The sequence below is a fragment of the Nuphar pumila genome, chromosome 13, assembly GCF_984573655.1.
Source record: "Nuphar pumila chromosome 13, dmNupPumi1.hap1.1, whole genome shotgun sequence".
NCBI classification, from domain to species: Eukaryota; Viridiplantae; Streptophyta; class Magnoliopsida; order Nymphaeales; family Nymphaeaceae; genus Nuphar; species Nuphar pumila.
Genome location: NC_143261.1, coordinates 29,747,931 through 29,773,456, shown reverse-complemented (window position 1 = coordinate 29,773,456; position 25,526 = coordinate 29,747,931). Strand labels below are relative to the sequence as shown.

The 25,526-nt window shown below is 38.1% G+C and overlaps 1 protein-coding gene and 1 pseudogene across 4 annotated transcripts in view; one reads left to right on the top strand and one right to left on the bottom strand.

Annotated features, from left to right (window-relative positions):
• Positions 1-1,641: 1,641 nt before the first annotated feature.
• Positions 1,642-3,489, bottom strand: LOC149818230 (pentatricopeptide repeat-containing protein At5g66520 pseudogene; annotated as a pseudogene).
• A 14,625-nt stretch (positions 3,490-18,114) lies between these two features.
• LOC149818229 (helicase-like transcription factor CHR28) overlaps positions 18,115-25,526 on the top strand; it is a 49,596-nt gene continuing 42,184 nt past the window's right edge. Inside the window, exons 1-9 of one of the 4 annotated variants that reach the window (XM_089985374.1) lie at positions 18,115-18,644; positions 19,692-20,160; positions 20,269-20,443; positions 20,566-20,712; positions 20,841-21,538; positions 22,923-22,994; positions 23,084-23,161; positions 23,264-24,164; positions 24,294-24,401. In XM_089985374.1, the coding sequence (XP_089841500.1) occupies positions 20,338-20,443; positions 20,566-20,712; positions 20,841-21,538; positions 22,923-22,994; positions 23,084-23,161; positions 23,264-24,164; positions 24,294-24,328 (2,037 nt within the window). In that variant the 5' untranslated portion in view covers positions 18,115-18,644; positions 19,692-20,160; positions 20,269-20,337 and the 3' untranslated portion in view covers positions 24,329-24,401. Of the gene's footprint in view, positions 18,645-19,691; positions 20,161-20,246; positions 20,444-20,565; positions 20,713-20,840; positions 21,539-22,922; positions 22,995-23,083; positions 23,162-23,263; positions 24,165-24,293; positions 24,402-25,526 lie in introns of those variants that run through there. The other 3 variants (XM_089985375.1, XM_089985372.1, XM_089985373.1) reach the window with 3 other exon arrangements.

Below are 25,526 nucleotides of genomic sequence, written 5' to 3'. Positions count from 1 at the left end.
CTTAATGCTTTATGTATGCCTCGGGGCCATCAACTTGTCATGGGCAAGCTCCTTGACATTGTGTGGAAGAAAATACCCTCTCACTTCCTTTTTTAAGTTATTTCATGATTCAATCATAATTCATCTGTGTTTCATGCTTCGATATTGCATCCTCCACCATACAGCGGCACCCTCAATCAAGTACCTAGTTGCAGTACGAATTTGATCGACATCATTGTTAATCTCAGCTTGATCAAAAAATTGTTCCATATCCCATAACCAATTTTTCACGATCCTGGTGTCTCTTTCACCTTTAAACTTTGCCGACTCGACTAGCTTCAGTTTGGGTCGTTAGCGATGGATCATCATTGCATTTTCCCCTTGTGTGTTGTTTCCAAGATTTTCGGCATTGGCCATACCACCAATCTCGTTCCCCAACAGCCTTTCTAAGACTCTGTATCTTTCTCGGAGTTCTTGCACTTTGGCCTCTTATATACTAAATTGATATGTTAATTCTTGAATTGTAGCCCTCAGCTCTTCGATCTCAGCCCTCACATCACCATCTAACTTTTCAAAATCATCTTGTGCCCTTTCAACTACATTGACACAATCACGGACATCACTTGTCAATTCTGTCATTCTTTTCTCGACTTTGGTCGCCCATTTTTCTATAAGGCTGACTATTTCCTCTAGGCGAGACACCTTTGTCGCCTATATGGCATATTCTTCCTTCTTCGCTTTTTTTTATGGACTTTTCTGAGGAGTTCTCCCAACTCCGAATTCATTATCGAACTCAACTCACGAGGGTTTCAGCAAATACTCTTTTTTCCTTCTCCCAGCTCTCGAGTAAGCTCTGGTACCAGTTGTCACGGGCTTATCTAGAAGCACTGTACAACGCCTGGTGATTCCAACCAGGTCATCCTTCTGAGTCAAGGAAGTAACGCGAACACCACACACCAGGGTGCACAATCACAATAAAGCACGCACAATCTCAAAAAGAGCAAGAGAGAGAGCAACATAGAGAGATAGAGAAAAAAAGAAACTCTTATTTTTCAAGATTATATAAAGAGAGTGATAGGAGACCCGTTACTATTGTAGTTCACGGGAGACCTTAGGCCAAAGGCCATTTATGTATACTACAAAGGATCAAAGAGGTATTTACATCAAGGAAAGAAAGTGTCAACATAGCGGGCTGGAGACAATAGTTGAGAAAAAGAAACTAAATTAGCTATCAGGTTAAAAGAAGCCAAGGGCTATATGTGCCATGAAGTCGGGCCAATTCAATAAGCAATTCTTTGAAAGTATAACCATTGTTATACAACAGCGCCAAATTGAAGGGAAGAAAAAGATTCATCCGATAAAAACCATAATGAGCCAAGCACTTAACCGAACTACAGTGAGAATATACTTGAACATCACAGCAGAAATGAATGATAAGCAATAAAGCAAAGAAAGAGGATCAGCCTTTATGATGACTAAATTTAATGTACATTGAAAGAATAAAAAAATCCAATGATCATACTTTTTTAATTTACAAGTGATGAAACAAATCTTTGGCAGCCAATCACCAACAGGTATCCACTGCCAGTAGATGAATGGAAATCGATCAGTAATGAGAGGTTTCTTACATTTTGGTAAGTTCCTACTCCCCATATAGCTTTTTCACCAATAATCAAGGCAAGAACATGATCCACCACTGAAGTGGTGGAATCGATTTCGGTCTCTGACAATGATTTGCCTGTTGAATACCTTGCTAATCAGCTTTGTTACAGTATGACAATCCCTACAAACACGAAGATTTTTCATCACGCGGATAGGGACATGAGGTTCCAATGTCATAAGCCCATAGGCTATGGCCAATTTCTCACTATGATGATACACTGAATGTTCCTTCTCCTCCTCTTCCAAATCAAAGGCAACACTTGATATGTCGGCTTGGTAACCATACAGCATCAATTCTTTCTTCATCTTCTCCAATGCTATATATATCTCCTCAATCTGTGGATGCGTTTTCTCACCAGCAACAAACTCATGAACTAAACCATTGATCACAATAGAACTGCAACCAGGTGTTTTCTGAACCCCACTCTCCTTCATTAGTTTCTTTATTTTCTGGGAATCATCAAATTTTCCAGCAGCAGCGTAGATATTTGAGAGAAGACTATATACACCACTATGAGGTTCTAGCTGTAACAGGCGCTCTGCTGCGAACTCTGCTGAGCCAATGTCCCTATGATGCCAAGATGCACTCAGCAATGCCCTCCAAGCCAATGCTTCACCAGGGTTACATCCCGGCATGCCTTCTAGCAGTCTCCTAGCCTCATCGACGAAGCCTGCACGGCCAAGAGCATCCACCATGGATGTGTAATGTTCTGTTTTTGGCTGAATTCCGTAAACCTTGGTCATGCGGTCGAATTGCCGTCGGCATTCATCAACCAACCCGACATGGCTACAAGCAGTTAAAACAGCAATAAAGGTGATGTCATCAGGCCATAGCCCATGCATCTCCATCTCCGATAACAGCTTCAGTGCACCATATGCATCGCCATGCATTGAAAGAGCCATAATCATGGAGTTCCAACAGACCACGTCTCGTTGAGGCGTGCTATCAAAAACCCTTCGAGAAGCATCCAGGCACCCGCATTTGGCATACATGTCCAAGAGTGCAGTGGCAAGCCGGACGCTGAGCTTCATCTCTTTTCTATCCAAGTAACTATGAACCCACCTACCCAAATCCAACGCACCCAATTGAGCACAGGCAACAAGAACGCTCACCAATATAGCTTCATCTGGCTCCATGCCTGATACCTGCATCAATCGAAACAGCTGTAGACCTTCCTTGAAGCAATTGTTACGAACATAACACGAAATCATGGCACCCCATAACACCACATCTTTCCCATCAGCTTCATCGAAGATCACACGTGCCGCATCAACCCTGCCCACCCTAGCATACCCAGAAATCATGACCGTCCAAGACACAAAACTTCTTTGAGACATTTCGTCGAACAACTGGCGTGCGTATTCGATACACCCATCAAAAGAGGCATAAGTGGAGATCAACGTGTTACATGTGTAAACATCAGACTCAAATCCCAATTTCACGATGTGGGTATGGATCTTTGGGCCTGAATTGTGTTCTTGAAGCCCGGCGATGGCCTTGAGAACGCAAGGAAACGTGTAGTTGTCGGGGTGCATCCCTTTGCGAAGCATACGACTGTAGATTTTCGCAGCGTCTTCATATGAGCTCATAGAGAGAAGAGATTTGATCATGGCGTTGAACAGGCAGATGGTGGGGTTGCCCAAATGGTTGAAGAGTAGACGCGCGTAGCGGATACCTCCACCAGAAGGGTAATGTGAGAAGGATTCCAGCAGCCTGCAGACGACCAAAGGGTCGCTGGAGAAGCCCCAAGTCACCAGCTGGGAGAGGGTCTGCTTCACCTCCCTCACGCTCTTGCATCTCTCTACACTGTAGAGCAGAGCCCTCCTACGTGACATGGAGAGGCTCATGCGTTCGATTTGTTCAATTTTTTATAAAAACTCGGAACAAAAAGTCAGTGGACTGGATCTGGTCTATGTCACGTAGGATCTGGTGTGAAAAAAACTCAAGCCTGCAGTATGTTTGTGATGTAGGATCTAGTGTGAACTTAAATGCACTGAGAAGCATTGAAGCCAAATTTGACACAATATAAACAAGATGCCAACTAACCAAGTGAAACTATTATACAGCTTCAAACAACTCAAGTTTGACCCGATCCGATATGGTCATAGCAAATCTATATATTGTGTTCAGTTTTTTTTTTTTCTAATAAACTCGAAAACAACAAACACTCAATTCTTCTTTGAGTACCAATATTGGTAAACCATGATGATTATGGCAGCAAGGCTACAACTGATTATAAAAGCCAATAAAATTGATTAATCATACAAGTTGAGAATGGGCGTGGCTACAACCAGTCACCTTTGAAGAAAACTCCTATGCCCGTTTATTTCGTGAAAAATATTACTAAGATGGCATCCTTATCTTTTCCTTCTCCATCTTGAGTAAAACAAACATCGAATCATCATCGTGGCAAAGTACCATGCAAATCCTTTCATGGGTCCCAATACGAAAACATTGCACCTGTTCCACCCTCCTTCCTCCTTTCAAATGGCGACCCCGCTCTCTCCCTCTCATACACACAAGAAAGAGGGAAGCTTTTCCGTTTAGGGGCTAACTTTTTGCCTTAAATTTTATAAAAAAAAAAGTCCTCACATTTTTTAATTTTGATATGAGCCTCTAATTTCCTGAAAACTACCAAATAAAGGTTAACCTTTATTATTATTTAACTCATGTTAAACCATAAGTCAAATTACAATAATAACCTTTCTGATCAAAAAATTAAAAATATCCATCATTTTCTCTTTTTATGAGGATGAATGAGTGTTTTTCAATTCCAAAAAGAACAATACGGAAAACAAAAGAGAAAAAAGATTAACAAGGGGCCTCTTTGATAGTTTCCAGGAAACCTATGGTTCATGTCGAGAATTTCAAGAAAGTGAGAAACATTTTTGAGATTAGGGACCAAAGGGTTGGCCTCTCCAAATTGAATTGAGTCTTATGCTATATATATATTTATATTTATATTAACCCCTGTCATCAAACACTTAAATCAGACACTTTTTATTGTCGCTGATCTAATGCGCAATCAGCGGTGCAAATTTTTTTATTTTATTTTTTTTACGTTTTAACAGTTTTTAACGTGGTCAAGAACCACCACTAAAAAACTTCATTCGATGCTAACCTGTTCAATGATACGGGTTTTCTTGTACAAATAAATAAATAAATCTATATATAGATAGAGAGAGAGTAATGCGTTCCTTAGGCCCTATTTTTGTTACGTCTTGTTAAGCCCTTTCAAAAATCACTCTTCTAAGTATTTTTTCTCACTTCTAACACCGTAAATGTAATCTAAAGGTTTTGTTTAGTGAAAACCATACTGACAAAAGTTTAAAACGGCAATTTCTTGGCAGTGAATTTTGCGGGAGATTTTCAACTATTTGAATATTTCTCGAGTTTTTTTCGGCAAAATTTAATTTTACATGCAAAAAAAGTATAAAATATATTTTCAATCCTACTAACCATATCTAAAAAGTATCAAACATCAAATAAGTATCAAGCATTTGCATCAAATAAGTATCATAGCTTCTCCAGGGGATAATGGGTCTTTCAAAATATTGTATCTTTGATCATTCATATTTGAGCCTAAGTACCTCGATAGGAAGTGTACTGTTTCACAGATCCCTTCCATGGATGTAACCGTCTTCTTTATTCATAACTTGCTAAAGATCATATAGTCCAAGCTCATATTTTGTTTCAATGGCCTTCAGTTGACACCTATGTTCCTCTGCAAGAAACTGCCACATAGTGATTGCTATAAAATAGTTTTAAATAGGAGTTAAAGTGTTAACTTTCGTTTGGTGCCTTTAGAGTTGGTTGGTTGTGTCCAACAATTTTTGTAATATCAAGTTGATTGATAATTGATACTTTCTCTTTTCATTTAATAAATTCAAACTTTTAAGCAAATAATGCCTTGATATAGTGTTTAACCATGGGAGTGGACCTCTTCCCCTTTCACTTGTTAATAAAAATGAACCTTTTTATCTTATTCAGAAGGTAATTATTGGTATTATGTTAGAATTGAAAAGCTTTTGAGAGAAGTTGATCGACCTGCTCCAACTTAATTTTGTCCGCCAATTAGGGGCCACTTGCTGTAATTCATCCTACATTTGGTTATTGGAATATATAATGCTGACATTTTGTAAAGTGAAATAGAAGTGGAATAACAGTGTGATAACCCTTTTCTGAAAGTCTTAATATTTAGAAGTCTAAAAAGTATTGTCATGAGTCCACGTTTTGCCAAAATATGAATTTTACTCAAACAAAGCTGGATCCAAAATGGCAGTTTTTTAGATGGTCGGTCATGGCATGAAACTTTTTAAGGAGAAAAAGTCCAAATAACTGTAATAGGAAAAAACAAAAAAGTTTTAGGTTTGCTTATAGCCTTCAAGAGGATTTGAGGGGAAAACAAAAAAGTTTTCCCTCAAATCCTCTTGAAGGCTATAAGGAATAGATCAGTTTTCCCTCAAATATGAATGTGTGTGCGTGTGTGGAGAGAGAGAGAGATGAACCTGTTGGTTGTTGCAGTCGAGCTCACCGGTTGTTGCCTCTCAGTGCTCTCACAGGCAGAGCCGCTGTTTTTTTTTTTTGCAAACAAGTGGGGACCTTGGGGGGTTGTGATAAAAAAAATCACGATATTATCGTGAGATTTAGTAAATCTCATGACAATATCGCGAGAAAATGTCACAAAACAAAATTTTTATGGTTTACGGTTTATGACACAATTTTTTGCAAGATTTTTCATAAATATCACAATATTTGTCACCATGGTGGAAACCAGCTTTTGGATCGCCAGAATCTGACCTGTATGCAGGTTTTTTTGGTGATCCAAAATCAATGGCTATGACGCTACCAGTTTTTTTTGCTCATAAAAAAATATATTTTCATCAAAAAAACATGATCCAAGAGTCGGTTCCCATTAAATTTAGCACGATGAACACATCTAACGGTTTAGATCTATCATAAAACACATAACTTATGGAGCAGAACGAGAAATGGTTCTACCCCATTTTGCCCCATAGGTTTTAAGTGTTTTATGATAAATTCAAATTGTTAGATGTGTTTAGCATGCTCGATTTAGTAGGAATCGACTCTTTGATAATGTTTTTTCAATAAAATATATATTTTTATGAGCCAAAAAAAATTTGGTACCCTCATAGCCATTGATTTTGGATCACCAAAAAAAACTATATACAGGTCAAATTTGGGCGATCCAAAAGTTGGTTCCCACTAAACAAAACTTAGTGTTAAACACGAGAAAAAAACTTAAAAGTATGATTTTTAAGGGGCCCAATGACAAAAAAAGATGCCTAAGGAACACATTACTCATATATATATATATATATATATATATATATATATATATAAAGGAAACATAAATATGTTTACCAACAAAATATGTTTGTTGGTTTGAACTATGCATCTCTAACCCTTCATATGCATTTGATGTGGTCCATTTGCTAGGAATTATTGTTGGATCATGTATTTTTTTATCAATAAATATGATTTTTTATGCTTGAATATTTACAAAAATTCTGATCCATTGATTTTGAAGCCTTAAAAGATCCTTCTTGTACATCTTAATCTAATGATCTAAGAGTTTTTTTCAATAAAATCAAGCATCTACATCACATTCATACAATGGAATTAAAAAATAATAATAAGATTTTTTATGAGTAAATCAAGCTATGAAAATCTCCGTTAAAACCAGCAAGCATGTTTTGATGGGAAAAGCTAACTATCTAAATGGATAAATTTTGATAATTTTCTAAGAAAGACCCACTTTTTTTTAAAGTCTCATGCCAAGTACCACTTTTTTTAAAATTCCTAATATAATCTTAGATTTTTTATGACATTGGTCAAATAACGACACGCTTTAACCTACCTTACGTGGTGTTTGGTACAACAAACGTCGTGTAGGTAGAACACACGGTGATTGTTTGGTACTCACTGGTGGGATTGGAGCATCCCGCTCTAACGTGTTATATCACGTCGTGTGGGACTGTTTGTGTTGGATGATACGCGGTAGGCATGTCAAACATGGGACACCACTAGGGCAGGGACCAGGTTGTACCAGTGCCTGCATATCAAACGTACCCATATAGAACCTAAGTTGAGCCATCATCCCTCAAACAAAATTGTTCTAACGTTTTCTAAATGTGTTTCCATTATATGTAGTGCTGACAACCAACCATCTTGGCATTTCTCGAGATGTGTGGCTATTAGCGGTCACAACAACATTGCATAAAACACTACAAGAAATCTGAGGATTAGCTATGACCTAAATTCATCGTTAAGCCGACACCAATCCATCGCTAAACAGTTTAGCGACAAATTAGCGTTGGCGTAGCGACAGATAACTTCCATCAAAAAATTATAGTCGCTAATTAGCGACAGAAACTATTGGTCACAAATTCCATCGCTAATTTACGATGAATTAGCAAATGCCATGATTCGTTGCAAGGTCGTCGTCAATATACAGAGATTTTGGTTTTACGATGGATTAAAATTCGTCGCTAATTCCATCGCTATTGTAGCGACGGACGTAGCGACGAATTTTATTCTGTCGCAAACACGTTAACCGATTCATGTTTGCGACGGATTAATATTCGTCTCTAATCCGTCGCTTAATTGGACGCCGATAGTAAATAGCGGCGGAAATTATTCGTCGCAAACAAGAAAAAAAATTAAAAAAGTTTAAAACATAAATATCAAGAAAAAATTCTCGTGATATCATTTATATTTCTTGTGTATAAAAAAATAAAATACACAAAAAAATACATATAAAAAAAACTAAAACTATTTATCGATCCATTGTAATTTTCGCCAAGTTCTAATTATTTACAAGTGAACATTTACATTTTTGAAACAACAAGAAGGTACAATAAATTCAACACATGAATCTAATCATCGCCAAGATTCTGTGCGTCATCTTCTTCATTGTCTCGATCTATCCCTTCAGCTCCTTTATGCTAATTATCTTCAGCAACCTACAAGAGAAAAGAAAATGTTAGTATTGATAAACAAAATATAATGAAATAAATTATATGCAATGCACCTAAGTTAAGGCAATCAAAGTAACATGAAATCTAACGACATGCAACAAATCGCATGAAACTTTCATACCTGAGAGACACCTGCAGACGAAGTTTCCCTGTCCCGAAAAAAACTGCACAACTCATTACAAACAACATCAGAAATTATTTCATGTAAATAATCACGTATTGTATCCTTAACGAGCTGGCGTACACCATCCCAAAAATTAGGCGGGTCAGTCGGATGCTTGGAACTGATGCTGACTGGAGAACTCTGTGAGCCATGACTGGAGGAAGCAACGACTGGTGAGGTGTTAATATTACTCCAAAACCCAAACACATGACCCTTTTTGGGTTCACCTATTGCAGTCACCCATGATGTAGGATCAAATGATGGATGCTGAGTAGAGTCATCGTCATATCGCTCTACCATCTGTTGCTCATATGACTCCTACAAAGTAATGATTACAGTATGAATTAATAATTAAGAATTACAATGTTTATGATAACTTATATATTACAATGTTTATTAATACAATAAATACATATCATTACCGTTCTCGCCTTCTCTGATACGAACTCTCCCGTGGTCTTACATTTATGTGTTTCAACAAACACATCCTTGTATGGCATAATGCCTCTTTTTTCTGCTTCTTGCGAAGTTAAATGATAAAAGAATTATTTAACAAGTTTGCAACAATACTTATAAAATTGACAATATATATATATATATATATATATATATATATATATATATATATATATATATATATATTGATGAGTTACCATTTTCTTCAGGTGGCTCCCAAAAGTCCTAGATCCACCTGTGTGTAGATGAGCATCAGACATTTTCACTCGATTTTGTGCAGTCTTCGTTGAGCGATTTTGAAATTCATGCCTCACCCACTTGTCGCACATTTCATCCCAAACATCTGATCTGATAGTAGGAGGTCCATGGCCCTTCCACTGCAGTGGATCATCTATCCCGCTAGATGCTTTTCTTGCTGCAATCTTCATATTGTGCAACATGTCTGCAAATCGATTAGCAGCCACCTTCTGTCATACCTTCCTTGCATCATGTTCCTCCATCATATTCGCGAAGCGATTCAAAACCTACAAATATTTTTATAAAGTTAGTAGACATGACTATAACAAAAAATTAAATATGAAACACATTAACTATGAGAAACGATTGTATACCGTGAATGAGGACCACAATCTGTCCAACACCTCCTTCGGGTACTCTTTTTATTGAGCGACCGGTCCTGGTAGATGTTGAAGTAGTGAATTCCTAATATCTCGTTTTACTTCTTGTGGCTCGAACCTCGTGCTGCACATGAATTGGTAAACATTAACTATCAATATACAATATTTATAAGATAAGTAATATGTGAAAATAAAATACTTACGGTCGATTATCGATATACACTATTTGGATGAGTCTTCTTGTGTCAGACTGAGAAGACCCTGCATCCTGCGTTGGCTCGTGACTTGTATGAACAATTGGTGTAGGTGGGTCATGTACAGGCGAAACATCATATGTAGAAAAATGCATTAAAAATTCTCAGAATACATATTTAAACTAATCAAGTATACAATTAGTTAAACTTATATACCTATCAAAGCAGCTCGTGAAGATGAAGGCTGAGACTGGCTACCATTGGGTGATCGACCACTGTAATCTTCACGAACCATATTCTAACAAATAAAAAAATGTCATGCAATACATTCAAATAATAAAAATCATTCATATCAAGTATTGTAATACATTCAAATCATTCAAATACGTTACAATACATTCAAATCATAACTCTATACGTATCGAAGATACATAATCAAAGAATAAAAAATGTCATGCAATACATTCAAATATTGCAATACCTTCAAATCATTGCAATACATTTTAATACATTCAAATCATTCACAAAATGTCATGCAATACATTTAAATAATTCAAATCATTCATATCAAGTATTGCAATACATTCAAATCATTCAAACACGTTATAATATATTCAAATCATAACTCTATACGTATCAAAGATACATAATCAAAGAATAAAAAATGTCATGCAATACATTCAAACATTGCAATACCTTCAAATCATCGCAATACATTCAAATAATTCAAATCATTCACATCAAGTATTGTAATACATTCAAATCATTCAAACATGTTACAATACATTCAAATCATAACTCTATACGTATCGAAGATACATAATCAAAGAATAAAAAATGTCATGCAATAGAGGTTTGTATTATAAGATTTTGCAAACTAGCTCGAGAATTCTTCTTCATCACTCGTTTGACTTTCATATTCTTCTTCTTCCTCCTCTTCTTCTTCTTCATTGTTTGCTTAGCCACTTGGTATATCATTTGGATCACATTCTTCCATGAATGTTTCATCGACCAATGAAGATATGACATGCATACCATGCACGACATCATGACCATAAGAAAAGTCATACATATCATCTGATTGATAGTAATCACTCTCTTCAGTTAACTTGTCTTCCTGTAACTGATCAAACTCAGGGTATAGTTTGGACTTCACCTTGCAAACTGCCCACCATTCATTTCTATCTGGCTTATTTTGTATGTAATCGATAACCATTTACGATGTACCCGTTGTAACATTGCACAACTTTGGTCGGACCATTTTATAAATCACATATTCTTTGATCTTTAACATCACCATGGCGGACCTACAAACACAAACAATGATTGTGATCATGACCAATTAAGTAACTTATTGTTGTTTACACGGAGACAATTTATGTCATCGTCCTTACCAACTCTTTCAACCATTCTACAAACTTAGTTTCACGTTCTTTTTGTACTTTTACATCAGTGAGATATGAAAGTTCTCTTCGCAACTCCAAAATCAAATCATCTGCACTTAACAAATACTTATATTACCGAACCATGTATGCACGTATAGAACATAAAAGGATTTAGATTTGTGCTGCGTCTACATATACTTACTCGATGTATGGGTCGATCGCTGAGCAATTAAAAAGGATATAGATTTGTGTTGCATCTTGCTATCGATCTGCCAAGAGTCTTGATCGGCAACTGCCAAATGCATGCCCAAGTGGTTGAAATATCGACAGTTTGTCAGCTATAATAAATTATTCTTCATCATCGTTACGAGGTGGGCATGTGTAACGTGTTTGAATGTGAGGTTCAAAGTACATAGATGAGAAATTTTAAATCTTTTCTAAAGTGTACGCCTCACAAATAGAGCCCTCTACTCTTGCTTTATTTTGAACATTTTTTTTGAGGTCAAATATGCATCTGTCAAAAATATACATCTCGGATTACATTAAATTTTTCAATAGCATTGAAAAGACAAATATAAGAAAACATATATCTTTCAAATGGGTACATCCACCGATATTGCACAGGACCACCAACCCTTAGTTCATATGGCAAATATAAGATCAAATGTTTCATAACATCGAAAAATGCTGGCGGAAATATCTTCTCTAGCTGACAAATAGTAGTGATGACAGAATCTTAGAGATTCTTTACCTCAAATACTATGACTTTCGATGTGCACAATGTTCTAAAAAATCTACTCAACTCAGATAATACCCCCCACATAGGTTTGTCTAACATGTCATGGAATGTTAGGGGTATCAATTGTTGCATAAAGATATGATAATCATGGCTCTTCGACCCATATAATTGTCCCTCATCGATCTTCACAGCCCGAGCAATGTTAGAGACGTATCAATCTGAAAATCTCAACTGATTCAACTATTGACATATCTGTTTTATTTGATCTGGTTCAAGCACGTACCTTGCTTTTGGTTTCAGTACTTTGCCATTATACTCTTTGAGTTTTAATTCTGTTCTTTTATATATTATTTTTAAATCCATACGAGCCTTTAGATTATCTTTCGTTTTCCCTTTAACATTCATTATTGTATTAAACATATTATCAAACACATTTTTCTCCACATGCATCATATCCAAATTATGTCATATCAATAAGGTCGGCTAATATGATAGTTCCCAAAATATACATTTCTTTGTCCAATTGTGTTCCTTCCCAAATCCAAGGAAGAGCGTCGGACTACGGACATCTGTTAATACATCTGTAAAGTATCACAATCTTCTTAAAATCTCTATGCCAGACAATCTTGTGAGTGAACCTTCCATTTCAGTTGTGCCTGCTCGAAACACATTCTTTTGTCGTCAGAACGGATGGTCGCTGGGTAGAAATTGACGATGACACTCAAACCAACACGACTTCCTTCCATGCATCAATCTAAAAGATTTTATATCCTCCATGCAGTACGGACATGTCAACCTCCTATGTGTGCTCAACCCAGATAACATACCATATGCAGGGAAGTCACTGATTGTCCATAGAACAACGAACTTCATATTGAAATCTAATTTTTTTTGGGCATCGTACGTGATAACACCGTCAACCCACAATACTTTTAGTTCATAAATCAATGGCTTTAAATATACATCAAAATTTTGGCCAGGTGAGGTCAGACCAAGGATCAATAGAGATAAGAAAAGATTTTGACGCTTCATACACAAACTTAGTGGAAGGTTGTATGGAGTTACAAATACTGACCAACATGAGTATGGAGTTGATCTACCCCCAAATGGAATAAATCCATGTGTACATAAACCGAGCTTAACATTTCTAACTTCCATTGCGAAGTTCTGATGAGTACGATCAAAGTGTTTCCAAGCTTCCCCGTCAACAGGATGCGTGATCTTGTCTTTATCATGTTGAACTTTATTTGCATGTCATCTCATGTGTTTAGCTGTCCTCGAAGACATATACAATCGTTGAAATCTAGGGGTGATAGAAAAGTAGCGGAGCGACTTGTATGAAACTTCTTTTGATCTCATGCTACCATTGCCTATTGTCTTTGGCTTGAACCGAGGATGGCCACATGACGGGCATGATCTGCTATTTTTCTGATCTTTGAAATACAACATGCAGTGATTTAGACAAGCATCTATCTTTTGATACCTCATACCTAGAGTGTTGACCATAACCTTCACATGACAGAAATTTTATGGCAATTTCTCATCTTTGGGCAACATACTCTTCACAATAGAGAACAAACGGTCAAAACCTAATTGACTCAAATTATACTCAGATTTCAAATTCAGTAGTTGAAGAACTGCAGACAAGATAGTGTGACTCTCACAACCATTATAAAGTGGCTCATCAGCATCTTTAAGTAAATCATAAAATCTACTAGCTGCATTGTTTGGTGCTTTTTCCTCTACCATAGTTGTTACATCACTAGGACCTATAGCAGAACCCAGTTCTGTTCCTGCGACATCAAATATCAAATCCATATATGGATCATCATGCACCACATCCATCTGTGCGTCAAAATTATTCTTAAATTCTTCACCATGAAACATCCAATTCTGATAATCACTCATAAAACCCTTCTTCTATAGGTGATGTCTAACACCATGAGGTTCTACAAATCGATTGTTCTTACAAATCTTGCAGGGACACCTAATCCGACCTGTGGAATCCATTGTACTGACACTTGCCATTGCAAATTCAATAAACTTTCAACACCATTCATATATTCAAGCGATACCTCATTGTCAACTATCCTACAGTGCATCCATTCACGGTTTGCAGTTATTTTGTCGTATGATGTTACAAATAGTATCCTAACCAATTAAAAGAGAATCATTAGAATGCTATGATAAAGAAAATATTAAATTTATCATGCAATATATGATGCATGCTATATATTTGATATATATCACGCTCACTCACACACACACACATATAATGTCATATAATTACAAGAACTATGATGCATGCATTAATAACTTAATATTTTCATGTGCAAACTATTCATAATACGATACATTTATTTAAAACATGTTTTCATGATACAATTTTACATGAAAGTCATAATCAAATTGAAAGTAACTTCATGCAATCATGGATACAATCACATCAAACATTGCAATACATCCAAATCATTCATATAAAAAAAATGTCAAACATTTTCCTGTAGCAAATACAGTCCAATATTACGCTAACTACTACAATGTCTAGCATGGAATCCGTACTCCAAAAATAAAAACGCTTCTATTTTCATTTATTAAAATCATGCTCAGCATGAGCTCCAAACTCCATCAAAACAGTCCTAGATATCAACAACTAAGTGAGTGTGTGAACAAAACAGTGTTGCATCCAAAAAATTAAATAACATGTGATAAGCTTGCATCACTTACTCACTACGGGTATTTACCTGATTTGAATTGCTTTTGCCTTTCCATTTTTTTCTTATTTCTTTTTGCATTGCATTTTTTATAGCATGCGATGCTTAGCACTAAGCATCACGCAATTAGCTCAATAATGTACCTGCAAAGAACATATATACAAAATAATACAAGGAGGAGGTTCAACCCCTCACTGGCAAAAGAGGAAACAGGGAGGGAACAGAGTTCCTTCCTCGTATCCCGCAAGACAGGTAGGGGGCTCGGCCCCTCACTGGAAAAAAAAAGGGAGGGGGCTCGGCCACTCCCTCTCATCCCGTAAGACAGGGAGGGGGCACAACCCCTCCCTGGCGAAAAAAATAACAGGAAGGGGGTTCAGCCCCTCCCTTGCAAAAAAAAAAAAAAACAGGAGGCCGAGCGACCTCCTGCCGGCCTCCCAACAACCACATAGAGAGGGGAGGGCACGACAGGGGTTGCCCACCCTCCGACAACCCGAGAGAGAGAGAGAGGGGGGCGAGAGATGCGGCAGGGGGGCCACCGGCCTCTTGTCGGCTTCTCGACAACAACAGAGAGAGAGAAAGGGGAGGGCATGGCAGGTTGCCAACCCTCCGGAAACCCAAAAGAGAGAGGGGGCGAGAGATGCGGCAGGAACCACCGGCCTCCTGTCGGCCTCCCGACAACAACAGAGAGAGAGAGAGGGGAGGGCACGACAGGGGTTGTCGGCCCTCTGACAACCCGAAAGAGAGAGAGGGGAGGGCACAACAGGGGTTGCCGACCCTTCGGCAACCCGAAAGAGAGTGAAGGGGACGAGAGACGCGACAGGGGGCCACCGACCTCCTGCTGGCCTCCCGGCAATAACAGAGAGAGAGGGGAGGGAACGGTAAAGGTTGCCAGCCCTCCGGTAACCCGAAGGAGAGAGAGGGGAGGGCACGACAGGGGTTGCCGGCCCTCCGACAACCCGAAAGAGAGAGGGGGGCAGACCCAAGAATAAGGTGAAGAAGAGGGGTAGGTGGTCACCTCCGGTTGTCGGACGAGAGGTCAGCAGGCGGGCGACGAGAGGTCGCAGGGCGATGGGCAGCCGACGGGTGGGAGGGTGAGCGATGAGAGCTCGACGGTCGGCAACAAAAAAAAGAAAGGGAAAAGGGGCTCAAATTAGGGATTTACGGGAAATTTAGCGACGGATTAGCAATGGTCAAAGTTTGTCGCATACGTCGTCGTGAATGTGCGACAGAGTAGTGACATGAATTTTTTGTTGCTGAGCCATCGCTAATTTGCGACGGAGTTTGAGACAGAATTTGTACGTCGCTAAGCCGTCGCTAGTTAGCGACGGATGCGCGATGGAATAATTTTCGTCGCTAATTCCATAAATAATTTGAATGTTAGTGATAGATATTTTTCTCTCGCTAATCCGTTGCGAATGGGCGATGAAAAAACCCATCGCTAATTGGAGTTTTCTTGTAGTGAAAAATACCCTCTTTCTAAAATTATTATCTTATCCTTACACTAAGGGTTCTTTTGATAGTGCCTACTACATTGTCTGCTATCCCCATAAAGTGTGGAGCCCACACACTCACGCAAACACCAAATGGATTGGACGACAAGACAACTTCTCGCACATACAATATTGGCACTTGGGGGTGTCCATCATCATTTCGCCTCCACCCAAGGAGTAAGGGCTTCCGAAAGGTACACCCCCTTAAAAACAAGAAGCCCCCCCCCCCCCCCCCCCCCCACACACACACACACACACCTCTTCGGCGTGCCGTCCTCACCAACGTTCATCTTCGGCATCCTCCTCTCTGGAACCACCAAAGGATCTCTCTCTCTCTCTCCCACCACACACCTCTCCAACGTGGTGTCCTCACCAATGTTCCTCTTCGATATCTTCTTCTCTAGCACCACCAAAAGGAGCTTTCTCTTTCTCTGCTATTGAGTGAACCCCAACCCGATTTTGGGGTTAGGATTTGCTAAATCTGTTTTTTTTCTTCGATATGCTTTATATTTTAAGGGTTTTGTATTTTAATCTTTATTTATGTAATTTATTAAGTGGATGATGCTAAATTTGATTTTTTGGGGATACACTTTAGATTTTGAAGCCTTTTTGTATTCGAATCACCATTTTTGCAATTTATTGAGTGAATGATACTAAATCTATTTTTTTTTAGATACACTTTAGATTTTAGGAGTTTTTATATTTAAATATTTATTTTTATAATTTATTAAGTGAATGATGCTAAATACAAATTTTTTTGAACATAATTTAAATTTTAAGAGTTTTGTATTTTAATCCTTAAGTTTGTAATTTACCGAGTAAATGATGCTAAATTTGATTTTTTTCTTGGATATGTTTTATATTTTAGGAGTTTTGTATTTTAATCTTTATTTTTATAATTTATTGAGTAAATAATGTTGAATTCACATTTTCTCAATATGCTTTAGATTTTGAGGGTGTTGTATTTTGATATCTATTTTTATAATTTATTGAATGAATGATGCCAAATTTGATTTTTTTATATGCTTTGGATTTTAGCGGTTTTATAATTTAATTATCATTTTTATAACTTAGTGAGTTAATGATGTTAATTTTTTTTCCATATATATATATATATGCCTTAGAGATTAGGAGATTTGTATTTGAATCCCTATTTTGCAACTTATTGAGTGAATGATGCTAAATCTTTTTTTTTAATCAAATATGCTTTAGATTTCAAAGGTTTTATATTTTAATTTTTATTTTTGCAATTTGTTGATTGAATGATTCTAAATTCGATTTGTTGTTGTTGTTGTCATGCTTCGGATTTTAGGAGTTTTGTATTTTTAGTTATGTTTTAGATATTTGAATTGCATGTTAAATCTAAATTTTCTTTTTAAATGCTTAGAACATAATTTTTTCATCAAAATACACAAAGTTTAAACAATTGTGTTCCAGGGTCCGCGAAGATGAGTCAAACGCTGGACACATGGATAATAGTATTCTAAATGCTAGACAGCATAGAGTCCTTATCGAGCATTGTTCACGAATGAAAGGCCTCCTATTGACCATGGTCAGAAAAACTCAACACTATTAAAAAAAAAAATCAGAAAAAGTGCCATCTGCCATAAGATTTCTAAGTAAAATGTGGGTCTGTATCAGCAAACTACCCGATAATTTTTTCATCTGGGGAAGGAAAAGTATACAAAAAGACGTAAAAATGTTCTCCCGTTCGGGAGCGCGACGAAAGATTCTGTCCTTCCCGTTTCGTACCATGATGAGACATCCAAACGTACGTGACCGAAGAAAGAAAAAGCGATCCTTCCAAAGGCTCCACGATTCGTCGCAGAGTTCAGGTGGAATCGGGCAAGAAAGGTTGAGAGTAGCGCCTATTCGATATCGACTCCGGAATATCCCAGTCTCGAACCGGGAACAATCCGTTTCTGGCTTCTCGCGTACGTTTTCCCGGTAACGCCACGTCGGCACGTCCCGAAAGCTGCCCACCTATTTAAAGGGTTTGAGCGGCGACGAGACGTCGGTCCGGAGACCGTAGCCTTTCATGCTCCTTCCCCTTTCCCTCCTCTTTCAGAGCTATGTTTATTTTCGTTTGTTAGGTTTTTTTTTTTTCGTATCTTCTTGCTTCCTTAGTTTTCCTTTCTGCAATCTCATCGAGAGAAGAATTCGAGGCGAATGCTTGAAGGAGCGATCGTCCCGCCTTCTCATCCCGACGAGAAGATCTGGATCCATGTTTCAGTTATCTTCCTGTGAGTTTGTTTCTATTCCCCTCCGAGATTCCTTCTTTTCTTCGTTGTTTCTGTTAACTGATTGTTAATACGTGAAATTTTATACGGCTTTTGTTGTTTTGAGTGATTTAGGCGTGTCTTTGAATTTCAGTGGAAATTGGATAATATTTTGTCAGTTTTTTTCTTATCGTGGAATTTGAGTTCTAGGGTTGTCGTCCGTACTGATGGTAATATGGCGGGTAGGGGTGGGCAAACCCCCGGGCGGCCCGATGGGCCAAGCCGACCGGGCCTGCCATGGGCAGGGTTTGAGTCAAGTTTTTAGGCCCTACCGGGCCAAAAAAAACCCGACGGGCCAAGCTATTTACTTAATTTTATAGTAATATGAAAATTAAAAAATTTAGGTAGTTCTTTTTGGATTTATACCTCGAAGAAACAGCACCCGGCACGAAGACCTGGTCGCTCTGGCTCAGCCTTCCATACCTACTGTCATCATACCGGTGGCCTAAAACTCCGACTCTAGGACCCTGCCCCCGGGGCCTATGGGCTTGCGCAGAGAGTAGACGCCCATGGGAATAAAACCTTGACCACCCGCCGAGTGGCCAAGGCCCCACCCCACTGCGCCAAACCCCCTTGGGGCAAAGAAAGAAATTAGGTAGTTGCATAGTAACTTGGTAACTATTGCTATTTACTATTTTACTTAATTAGTTGCATTAATTTTATGGAAATTAGAAAGACAATTAGTTGGGTACATGGGAAGTTGTTAATTATTAGTATTTACCTTATTAGTTGCACTAATTTTATGGGAAATAGAAAATAATTTTATGGGAATGATGGTTTATTTAAGAATTATGTTTTTTTGGCATTTTTTCTCCATCTTTTTATCACCTTCACCGTGCAAACTGCAACTCCTCCATCATCAAGTTTGGTTATGGATTCACCAAAAGAGTTGGATGATGATATTGATTCAGACTTTTAGTGAAAGTTGGTAAATTTGTTGTGGTTTGTAATTCTAATTAGAATAACTGCAATCATTTTTAAATATTTTTGCTTTTTTTTTTTTTTTTGTAGGTTATGCTGCATAATGGGTTAAACCATATCAGTGGATTGAAGAAACCATGCTGTGTTGCATAGGACGACTAGAATTCAAGATCATGCTTTATGTTATTTTGGAAAATTGTTGTTGATTTATTTGTTCAAATGCTATGCCATGGATGAAATATTTTGCTATGAGCTTTTCATTTGGATACTTTGAATATTATTAGATGTGGAATTCTGAATTTTATGTTTTTTTTTTCATTTAATTCACTTTTTTTGGTATTCTAGGAATTAATTTATGAACTTTGTTTGAAAATAACCTACAAATGGGTTTGGGCCGGGCTGGACTGACCTGCTAAACATTGGCCCATTGGGCCAATGGGCCAAGCCACACTTAAAACCCAACAGGCTGAGCTTTAAACGGGCTTGGGCTGGGCTGGCCTGATGCCCACCCCTACTGGCAAATTATACAACTCAAGCATGCTCGTGCTGGGTGATCTGGGTGAGTTGATGTTTTACTGCTAGCTTTTGTTATTATATTATCTACAGATGATTGAAATATCTGATTAATGTTCTGATTTCTAGCAGTTTTAACAATCACCATTTGCAGAAAGGTAAATCAAATTGGAGTCCTCATCATAGATTTCTTAAGAAAGAATCCAGCCAGCTTTCGACTTCCATGGATGTTGTAGATCTTACTTTGTCTGATAGTGAGGATGAAGCAGTTGGTCAAACAGATCGAAGAAAGCTTCCTGCATGGTCATCGACCACTGTCCCTAAGTCAAGTATGAGCACCTGCTCCTTTTTTTCCTTGTTTTTTTTGTTTGACAGGAGAATATTGCAAGAATATAATGTAAAAGCATAAGCATGTTGTCGTGCACTAAACTTTGTTTCTTCGACCATGCAGATTCTAAAGCATTGCCTCGAAGGCCTGCTGTTGGTGGGGCGTCCCATTGGGAACCAAGGTCTGTTAACATTAGCAGAAGTGCTGATGAGGTTGATGAAGCAGGATTGCCATCTCAGAGTGTTATTATACCGGTTAACAATAATGAAGGTCTGCACCAGTGTGATGATGTTTGTTTGTGGGTATCTGGGGATAACTAGCAACCAAATATCTTCTATCGCTAAGAATGACAGTGGAAATCCAATAAATTGTAATAAGGTGGTCAATATTCTGTGCAGGTATAGATGAAGTGGATGAAATGTTGTATATGGGAGAAAATTCAGCTTCTAGAAGAAGTGGTGGTATCCCTTTTTCTGAAACTGCCCTTGATCGTAGACGCCTACCCCCATCGCTCTTTCATGGGAATCCTATTTCTGGTGCATCTGGACTTCTAGAAAATGGTAGGAACAAGTGTAAGACAAGAGAGTCAGATTTAGGACATCAGAGTGGACCCATGAATGTTCCACAACTAAGGGATGGTGGAGCCCAGCTTGGACTCTATTTTGAGCTTGATCCTACAGGAAAGGGAAAGGTGCAGAATGTTCCGTCAGGACTCAGGTCTCATGGAAATACTGTGCATGGAACTGCTGAAATGCAAACATCTAAACGTGATGCATCAACAGATGTCCATAATTATTCCTACAGGAGTCGTCATAACCAGTTTGTTAATCTTAATGATGAGTCTTTTCACCCTGTAGGTGGTAAAGAAGCAGTTCAAAAGGCTCCTTTTGCAGACTACATACAAGGGAACAATGACAAAGTGTTGATCTATGAAAATGTCAGTAGTTGTAGGCAACTGCCTGATACTTTATCAAATGGAAAACATGCTGGCACTTCGCTATCAGCTGGTTACGGTGAGACTACTCATTATCATGGCATTGGCGAAGAAAAGGCAAACGAAACTGATGAGAGGATAATTTTTCGAGCTGCATTGGAGGTAATATTAGGAAATCTTTCCTTTACCCTATGGTAGATAACAAAGGCACTAATCCACCATCTTCCTGTTTTAATTCATGAACTTGTTGCATTCACTCATTTCATGGACTTAAGTTCACTAGTACAGGATGCTGTGTCCTTTGATTACATGAACTGAACAAGTTGGCAGTTGATTGGTTCTTTCTTATATTTTTTTATTTTTATTCTATTATGGCAGTTTCATATAGTGGATTTTTTTTGTTGAAGTTTATGGAGATAACATATGATTGGTGCTGCAGATTTAACTTTCAAATGCACATTTTGTACGGCAGTTCCTGCTTTCGCTATATGGTTTTAGTAAAATGGAATAACATATGATTGGTGCTGCAGATTTAACTTTCAAATGCACATTTTGTATGGCAGTTCCTGCTGTAGCTGTACTGTTTTAACAAAATGGAACATTCCTTTTGGAGATGAACACAAATCATATCAACCTTCAGTTTCCAAATCTTTTTCTATGTGGGCTTGGCCAGGAAGAAGCTCCATAGCTCCTTTTGGTTCTTTTGCTAATTGAAAATTTACAGTCCACATTCTTGTTGATTGGCTTGAAACTATGGATGAAAACGGGTTGGATATGGGTCAGGTGAGGCTTGACCAGAGAATGTATTCATTTTTGAATTGTGGGTTTGGATCAGGATTTAGGTCTGTCTCAGGTCTCATACTGAACTTCCTGATCCGTTTAGAGTCCGTGTTTCTGTGAAAATGGATCTGCCTTGCCTGATTCTGGCATGGATCTGAATAGACACAACCATATTTACTTTGGATCTGATCCAGGTTCAGATACATAATAACATGGGATCTGGGTCAGACCCAGGCTAGAGCTCTAACCCATTTGCATACCTACTTGAAACTATCAGGATCTTTATCCTTTACACAACCATATAGGGATTGTAAGTTCTGAGACCTTAATAGGTAAACTCCCCAAATTACATGCTGATCCAGAAATTTTTTTGGTCACTTATGCTAGGCTAGGTGCTTCAGTAAGAAAATCTCCTTTGCTACCATATTTTTATCGAGGCTGAGAGACATATGAGAACCCTTCTACTGTAAATCCAGATTTAGATTCAATATGAGTAGTTTAACCTTCTTTTGGTAAAAGACTTGCTCGCCATGCCACCCACTTTGTGGTGAGTTTTGAGAAAGCTAACAGAATGAACCAAGATGGCACTTCAACATCTTGTGAAACCTCTAGAAAATGCTTCTACACACACGCAGCATGAAACAAAAAGACATGCGTTCACACATACATATATACACATGTATGCACACACATATACAACAGCTATCCTGTCTAGTGCTTTAGTGCATAAAAAAAATGGCACCTTATCGGTTACATTTCTCGGCAGGGTCTTGCTCAACCAAAACACGAAGCGAACTTACCTGACGGTCTTTTATCTGTTCCTCTTCTAAGACACCAGGTCTGTATGCTTTTCTTAACAAGTGTTAACCAGTGCCTTGGTTGATGGTTCTTTTGAAAAATTTGTTCTGCATAAATTTCCTTTTACAGAAGATTGCTTTGGCATGGATGGTCCATCAGGAAACTCGTAGTTTCCATTGCTCAGGGGGGATTCTTGCAGATGATCAGGTTATTGGATGAGTTGCTTGTTTATTTTGCACATTCTACATGATTCTAACTGCTGATCTCTATCTTCCACTCTGTTAGCTAACTTAGGTTGTTATCATACAGGGACTTGGTAAGACAGTATCAATTATTGCCCTTATACTGATGCAGAGAAGTCAGCATTCTAAGTTTATCTCTGATTCGATCGAACATGTCAAAAGGGAGGCGTTGAATTTAGATGAAGATGTTGACAGTGCTGCTGAGGTTGCCAGAAATGAACAACACAAAGATTCTGACAATCAAAATCAGACCACAGATAACATTGGGATGGCTTCTGTCCAGAAAGGAAGGCCAGCTGCTGGTACTTTGGTGGTATGCCCTGCAAGTGTTCTTCACCAGTGGGCCCAGGAACTGAGTGACAAAGTTGCAGATGATGCTAAACTTTTGTTCCTAGTATATTACGGAACCAATCGTACGAAAGACCCTTTTGAGCTTGCCAAGTATGATGCGATCCTTACAACATACTCTATTGTAAGTATGGAAGTTCCAAAGCAGCCTCTGTTTGATGAAGATGATGGGGATCAAGGAACCCAAGAAAAATATGGGTTGTCTTCAGACTTCTCTAACAGCAAAAAATCAAAAAAGACTGAACATAAAAGTAAGAAAATAAAAAAGAACAAGAAATGCCTTGATGGTTCTTCAGTTGATCATGAGATTAGTCCACTTGCAAGGGTACGGTGGTTCAGAGTGGTGCTGGATGAATCTCAAACTATAAAAAACTATAAAACACAGGTCGCAAGAGCCTGTTGTGGTCTTCGAGCTAAGAGAAGGTGGTGCTTATCTGGAACACCTATACAAAATGCAATTGATGACCTCTACAGTTACTTTAGATTCCTAAAATATGATCCATATTCTGTCTACAATTCTTTTTGTTCTGCAATAAAGCATCCCATATCTAGGAATGCTAGCAATGGATATAAGAAGCTTCAAGCTGTATTGAGGACGATAATGCTGCGCCGAACAAAAGGTACTTTTTTGAAGACACATTTGGTGTACATTTTGCCAATATTTGACTTAAGCTTGCCTTTCATCTTCGTGATGTTATATTTGATTGTTTTTTCTCAATGTTTATTGCTGTTCACGGTTAATGCTGAAGTATGCAGAGAAATTTCTTTTGTTCAGCAAGTGTAAACTATCAAGGGTTCTGATCTGCAGTCTGGTGCCTGACCAACCAGGATCGAAGTTATTAGATTTGGGAAAGGAAAATGAGATTGATATAAAAGAAAGGATCTGGGTTCAAGACTAACAATTCAAAGTTTAAAACCCTATCAGGAGAGCAAGGTGATTTAAACTTAGGCCTCTCAGATTAGAGCAAGACTTTGTTGGCCATTATTAGTGAAGCAGTATTATGGACAGAACATGACCATACAAAAATGGTAGGTGCATTAGGGTCGGGTTGGGTCAACCCTGAATATACATTAAAATGTGGTAAATATTGAATTTTGGATTACAAAAAGCAATCTGGTCGGGTATTACAAAAAGCAATCTGATCGGGTATGTACTTACCCTTGTCTTGCCTAACAATGCTTAAAATGAAATTAGAAGTTAACTACCAAATATAGTTGTGGACCAGGGTTGGCATAACCTAATTCTGATTCGATCTGTTAATAGCTCTGTCTAGTGGGCAGCTGTATATATATCATATGCCCGTATGGATTCTAATACCATAATTTGCAGATATTGCTTTGTAATTTAGTTACTCTGATGAAGAACTGTAGCTGTATTTGTTGCTGTGCGCTTAAGAAGTTTGTTAATTCTATTCCATGGACAAATCAAATAAGCTTACTTGTCTAAAGTATCCAGAAGCACTGATCAGTTCGTCATTGTCCCTTTTAGCACTTACAGTATACAGGATGGAAAAATTTTTGGGCATGACATCTCATGCATACATGTCATATGATCTCATGGATTTTAATGCTAGATGAATGCATTGAATGGCGACGGGTTTTTTGTTCTGTTTTTATTCCCTGTTTCCCTATGTTTTCCTCTGAGAGGAACCAGAGCTGTATTTGTTGATGTAAGCTTAAGAAGTTTCTTTCAATTTTGTGGAAACAGAGCATATCAATTTGTGTGGATGCTTTCACTTGAAAATTTTTGAGCAGTGCTGATCAGCCCATAAGAAGGATATTAGAGCACTTATGGGATATCAGTATATAGCTACTCAACTGTTGAGCACAATTTTTAAGCATCGCACCTTATGCAGTTACTGGCTTAATGTGGTGATAACATTTAATTTATCATAGAGGCTTGATAAAACAGTAGCCAAAATGAGAATTATCACCTATACACCATGAGGGTTCCTTCAGTTGCCTAAATTTTCGTCTTTAGC